Raw genomic sequence first — 6,905 nt, forward strand, 5'->3', positions numbered from 1 at the left:
TAGCCTACTGAGTAAAAATAATCTCACAAGATTAAACCGAATTGAAAACCCGTAGCATCAAACAATGGGAGCTTCTATAATGAGGAGGTTGAGTGAGGAGCTTATTTGAGGAGGCTCATCTCACCATCAAAAGGGGTGTGGACCCCCCAATGCATCCCCCCATGTGCTTTGTTTTTAGTTGTTGATGGTGAGATTTCACCTCCTCAAATAAGCTCCTCACTCAACCTCCTCATTCTAGCCTCTCCATCAAACAATGGACTAGAAATAAGGAGACCCACTGGACTTGTTCAGTCCAAACCAGCCCACCAAACAGGCCTTTCAGTTGACCCACTGGTTAGGCTCTACGGGCCTGAAATAAGGAGACCCACAATAAAAATGAAAAAATGAGAAATGAAATATCATCCGACTTCGACTGTAAGGTTCATCTCCTCCGTCAGCTACCGTTGTGCTTCTGATAAACATCAAACTTCTTCAATTCCAGAAATGCGCCTCCTGAAACCTCAAATTCCAGAAAAAGCAATCACATATATACCTCAAACGCCATCTCCACAACCTCAATTCTCTGTCTTCCTGTTTTACACCTGAGGCAGCCTCCTATTACTCCTTAAGTCCCAATTAGAATGGTTGCGCTCTCTCTCTCTCTCTCTCTCAGATAATTTACCGCTCAAACTGTTCTTTTCATTTTGTCCTCGGCAGGCTTTGATGAAAAATGCTACAGATGCAATGAAGGAGTCTCGGATTTCTGATCTCATTGCATCGGTAATAATTTGGTTGCTAATGTTTGTTTTGATGTTCCATGCCTTTTTCTATGGTATTAGATGTGTTGTAAAAGTACCGACTGGTTATTTCTTCCATGACAGCTAAATGCACTTCAATACAGAAGAATGGATTTTGAAGAGTTATGTGCCGCTGCATTAAGTGTTCATCAGCTCGAGGCACTTGATCTTTGCGAACAACATGCTCGATGTGTGTGTTTGAACTTTTTGAGAGGGATGGAAACAGAGCAATTGTCATTGAAGAACTTGCTTCAGTAAGTTGAAATTTTAATGCTGCGTTTTGCAGTCTTGCTTTAAATTAAATTAAACAGTATGATAATCATAGGTTGATTTCTGAGTATTCAACGTGATACATATAAATTGGACTTGATTTACATCTCTAACAAATTCTCTTTGCCTTGTTACACTTGTAAATAATAAGCAATCAGAAATCACCTCAGATAAAGAGTTACTGTGGAGAGAACTAGTGATCACAATATTACACATTAACTTGTTTTGACCAAGTCCTCTTTTTGTTTCGAATTGAAGCAATGTATTTCACTCCTCCATCACAGTAATGATTTACTAGTTTGCTCCACATCCAGAGAAAAAGAAAATTTTGAACTACTGCAGTTAGTAATGTTTGCAACCCGGATTTTAGTTGAGCTCACTGTATGCAATTTCAATGCTCAAATTCGGAAAAATGGACTTGTTATATCATATGTAGGACTATAATGTGGGTGTAGTGTAGGTGGCAGGAAAGCTGCATGGCATATGCCCTATACTGACCTTTGATGCCATATTATATTAGTAAACACCATCGTGACCTGTTGATTAGCATTCTAGAAACCAAAAAGAGTTATAAGGCTCGGTACAATTTGGAATGTAGCAAACTGAGACTATTTTTATTTACTCTCTCTTCAAAATGTGTTTCAGGAACTTGGATTTGGTCCCTCAATCCCGCTTCATATGGTTCTCCATGACTGGATTAGGCACACTGATGGGAACGTGGATTTGTTGCATGGTGTGTCCAGCCAGATGTTTGTGAAAGCACAGTGAAGATATAGAGCATTATTTGTGTATGCTTTTTAGCCAAACGAGATGTGCTACGTGTTGATAGACATGGTGCTTGTGCCCAATGATTGAATTTCAAGATTTGGAGGCAAGATGGCCAATTTACAATCTGCTTTGGCACACAATGAATGAGGCTTCCCTGCCAATTGGTGGAGAGGGGTTTGAGCTTCCCGTACACTGCAGGTGCAAGCTTGGTTACCAGTTTGAATGCTGTGTTGTTGATACTGTGAGTGTAAAGCTGTAGTTAGTTTGCCTAAATGGGTAATTACATATTCTTCAATTCCTTAGATGTATTGTACACGTTGAATTAACCTCGTCTCCAACATCTGTCTAGTTACTGTGAAACATGCTTGAATTGCCTCAGTGTAGTAAAACTCCTCTGTGGCTTCAATTGAAAACCAAGCTTACTTTTCAGAGCGATGCATCTAACTCAGACTAGCCCAAAAGTTCTTTTTTCTTAATGTCTTTTTGCTTTCCGTTTTGATTGATACGGCTCTAACTACTTGTTTCATGATTAGAATTGTTCATTTTTAAGTAACTTTCAAGGGTTACTTTTGTTGGAAATTATATATTATAATATTTAATTTTAATGTGTGAATGAAAACAGTTATTATATTTAAATATGAAAAATCGCATAGCATACAAACCTGATGCAATTCAATTAGAGGACTTGCATCTTCCCTTTTGCATGGGTGTTGATAAGGAGTTTTCCCCACTCGTGCTATGTTAGAGCATCAATCTTCAAGTTTCTTTCCTAAGTGTCTTGAGAGTACAAATATATAATTGGTTCGACAGAGTTTTAAATTGAAGTGTTTCAATTTAGGATTATCGATTGTTGAATATTAGGAAATAGATGCTTATAGAACTGCGGGCACAATGGTAAGAGCGAAATCTGTCTTTAGGACATTGTAATTCTTGCAAGCCTCAATCGCTAAAGTTATCAGTATCTCTATTTGTGTTTGTTAATTTACATTAATTTCATGTAAATTTATTATTGTATTTGATGATTACAATTTTATTGAGAATTATTATAATTAAATTCATATTTCCTATTATTCCGCCAACAACTTTTGCAAGTGACCTCAAATGCAGGGCAACTAATGAGATTGACCCTATGAAAAAACTAGAGGTGCTAAATTGGATTCCAGCAAAGAATTGCACATAATACAGCTGACTTTCATCTAAGTTGAACCTAACAAAGTTGACTTCCATTGCACATCCTTATACCCCAAGACTTTCCCTTCTAATTAGGACTTTTGTATTTTTATCTATTTGTACCATATTTGGAAAATGGACCAAAATTAATTTATTTTTAAAATATTAAAATTACATTAAACCCAAGTCCAGTTTCATTCTTTCAAAACCAACAAAAAAGGCTTTTGTTTTTGTATTTGGGCCATTACTTGGTAAAATTCACTCAAACACCTATATCTCGAAATACTTAGCCTTGACTCACACTAAAGTTAGAAAATAGGTAACCGTTACGAAGTTGACTCACATGACTTTCTGAAGATGGGTTTTCACCATTAAGAGCGACTTTGATCACTGTCTCTCTCCGCAAGGAAGCAGACTGGCTGATTGACACCAAAACCAAGAAGAGCCGTCATTCGACTGGGTTTTCACAATTAACCTCATTTCATATACAAAAGCTAAACTCCTACAGTTATAATTATAAAATAATTTGAGTGTACTGATTGAAAATTAAATAAATGCAATAAAATAATATAAAAAACTTAAAAGTTAGCTATATACTTTGGAACAGAAACGTGAAAAATATACGTAAGGCTTGAAAAACATACTTTGGAACAGCCAGCCCTCCCCTTCCGTCTCCTCCTCTGCCATCTTCTCCCTCTGTTCTCTCTCCCCCTCTCCCTCTCCCTCTGTTCTCTCTCTCCTTCTAGAGCAGCGCGGGCGGCCCTATCTTAAATACCTTGAAGAAATTAATTGTAAACTTTGTTACCATTTCTCATTACTGTGGCTGCATAGTTGAGCCCAACATACAAGATTTCATAATTAGTATCCACAGTTCATGTCGAGTACCTGCATCTGGGTTAATGAATCACATCATGACAAGTACAGAAAATCATCCAGCCATCTTCATAACAACAGTAATATTATATATTTTTATTCAACATATATAAGCCACAATGCTAGTACATTATAACAGTACTTGCATCAGGTACACAGAGACAAACACCCAAGGAATAAAACTCACTAAATACACAGATGGTGATTAATTGACAGCAACACTGACATGAAGACGAAAAAGCACACTCTATGAAGGACCGACTAGCCAAAACACAAAACAAACATGTTGCTGCTGCTAACTCATTAATTTCTAGACACCATGAAGATCTGGGTGGCCAGGAAAAAGATGTGGTTTGAACAGTGCAATTCGGTATTGTGTTTGATAAGTTGGGTTTTCCTCCTCCCAGAAGCAGACGACGTCCCCAACAGTAATGCCTCTGTCGTTGACAAAGCGGTTCCATCCTCGAGACTGGAGAACTGGCTTCAGGTATCTGCCGCGCCTACCAGCTAACTGGAACACGTAAACCCGATCTGTTTGTCTATCAAAAACGTTGATTGAGATAGCATTACCTGGATTGACAGGAGGCAGCACAGCAAGAATTTCTCTGGTCACTACAAGTCTCCCAACATCGGTGGCCGTGATCACTTTCTGCACACCTTGTGCAGGCTCCATCGATATCATCACTCCCTCTTTACAAATGAATTCAGTACCAAACTACAAAATGTTCACTTAGCTACTTATCTTCTGATGTTTCATTGCTTTAGAGGAGCTCAGCTCACTCAGATACTGCTATATAAAGAGAAATCTGATATCAGGGTGACTAGAGTCGGAAATGATTTTGGAGTGGCCCTGTTGAAAGACGTAATACTTGTCAAACATTTGCTTTTGCTTTTGCTTCTCGTGGGGTCTCTCTCTCTCTCTGATAATATATAATATTTGTTCTAACATTTGCTTTTGCTTTTTGGGGTTTTCATCCCCCCCTATTTCATCCAATCAGGGACAGTTCAAGGGGACACGTTTTCGTGATGTCCTATTTCACCATATGCAAAATTTCCTTCTTGTTTTGTTTTATTTTTATTCTTGCAGCAAAAATTAAAAATAACACTCAGCCATTTTTTAACTTTCAAGAAAAAATCAAATTTTAAAATGTTGCCATGTAAGATAATATTTATCCTAGTATTATATACTAAATTACAATCTATCACACCCACCCACCCACCTTCATATTAATGTTTTTATACTTCATATTTTGTGTTATAATTTTTACTCACAAAGCATGCCATTAATTCCTTGATTTGTAAATATACATTTTTTTTTTCTAATAACAGTTCCTAATTTCTAGCATATCCATAATTCCGTTTTTTAGTCCCTCTAATATTAGATTATTTTCCTTTTTCTCTCAAACACTCTCAAACCCTAGCCGCGGCTCGTATCCTAAGGGAGTGGGAGGGAAGGTCATTGTCTTTATTGCATCTAAAATTGCATTATATGACATCACACTAGGCATAAATCCATCAAACTTTGGCTAAATGAACAAAGTTCATAGCCTTATCAATGAAGTTCATGTGAGACTAAGACTTTACTCTTATTTAATAAAAAAAACTATCTTGCATCCTCCATGGATGACCTTGACCTGGACATAGTCGTGAGTTTTAGGAAGAACTACCCTTAAGCTTTCATCTATGCCCATCACATGAATTAGAGATTTTTAAGCTAACATAACTGACAAATGATTGATTCTTTTGCATCATGTTGGAGCTCGCTTTGTGGCTGCTTTCTTAGAAAAACTAAATTGATCAGAATCTTTTTAAACAAAGTAAACAGTTTTTAAATCTTTCATAAGGATCTGATAAAACAAGATTTTCCTGGACTCCTTTCTAAAATCAGAATTATCCCCTCTTTCTAATTGGTTGGAGGTCCAAAATATTTGTTGCAAATTTATGATGACAGTTGAAGATTCCAAGACTCCGTAATGATTCAAACATATCATCTTCGAAGAGTCCAAGTTCGCAATAAAAGGGAGAGGTCAAGTTCGCAATTGAAGATTCCAAGCTCATATCTAAAAGCCAATGATCAGGTCATGTATAGAAGTGAAACAGAAACTTACTGCATCAAAGTGATTCATTTTTTCTCTCTCTCTCTCTCTCTTCTTGGCCTTGAGTGCATCAAAGTCAAACAGAAACTTAGTCTCATGCCTTTGCTTTTAGTGCGGATTCCATCTCTACTTTTGTGCAATCATGCCTTCTTTCTTTTAATTTTAACTAGTAGTAATTATTTTGATATAAGTTTAAATGTAGAAATATTATTATCATGAGAAATATAGCATTAATAAGATCTGAAGGAGATGTTTAAAATGAGCCTAATATCAGATATATTTTACAACATATACAATTTTCTAGTGAATTAATATGCACACCAAAGTAAATTTAATCATGCTCCTTTTTTACAACATGTGCTATTTACTTGAGATCTGTTGGGTTCAGAAGTTGAAAAACCAAGCGAGACAGGAAGAGAAAAAAAGACAATTCAAGGCATTTACTATCATGTTTTATGCGATTGTCTTCATTTTGAGGATTTGTGTAGCATGCACTAGATGCCAAATGCAGGAAATACAAATGAAAACTGGGTTTTTGGTCTGGAATTGAAGCATCTCAAGGGACTTTCTTTATTAGTTATGCTCTTAGTACAAAAATATGATGGATCAGTTTGGCAAGCATCAGTCAAAGACATTTCTTTTTCTTTTAAAATTTAATTGAAAACGAAATATATTTTCAATTAAATTTTAAAAGAAAAAACTTAAATTGTCTTTGACTAGGTGTTATGTTGCCTTGAAAACCTGATCAAGAAAGTTTCTCACCTTTCTATGATATAGCAATGAGTTTGAAAACCTGACCATAACCATAATTAGACTTTAATGATTAAATAAGATATTTTTAATTTAAAAGAGAGAGAGAGAGAGAGAGAGAGAGAGAGAGAGAGAGTATTAGTGAATCAATTCAGTCTGTAATTCCTGATTCTCTTACCATTTGTATCTCTGTCATAATGAA

At 36.2% G+C, this 6,905-nt stretch overlaps 1 protein-coding gene across 1 annotated transcript; it reads left to right on the plus strand.

Annotated features, from left to right (window-relative positions):
• Positions 1-421: 421 nt before the first annotated feature.
• Positions 422-2,211, plus strand: LOC110767916 (CDPK-related kinase 6-like). The gene is made up of 4 exons (XM_021971580.2): positions 422-623; positions 697-759; positions 861-1,030; positions 1,692-2,211. Exons 1-4 carry the CDS (start codon positions 621-623, stop codon positions 1,801-1,803), a joined length of 348 nt encoding a protein of 115 aa, XP_021827272.2. The 5' UTR covers positions 422-620; the 3' UTR covers positions 1,804-2,211.
• Positions 2,212-6,905: the final 4,694 nt, after the last annotated feature.

This window comes from Prunus avium, chromosome 8, assembly GCF_965620075.1.
Source record: "Prunus avium chromosome 8, drPruAviu1.hap1.1, whole genome shotgun sequence".
Lineage (NCBI taxonomy): Eukaryota > Viridiplantae > Streptophyta > Magnoliopsida > Rosales > Rosaceae > Prunus > Prunus avium.

Excerpts from the sequence above, each read along its gene's own strand:
- LOC110767916 (XM_021971580.2), top strand. Across the intron at positions 760-860 it reads TTTCTGATCTCATTGCATCG|CTAAATGCACTTCAATACAG; the intron begins GTAATAATTTGG and ends CTTCCATGACAG. Across the intron at positions 1,031-1,691 it reads TCATTGAAGAACTTGCTTCA|GAACTTGGATTTGGTCCCTC; the intron begins GTAAGTTGAAAT and ends AATGTGTTTCAG.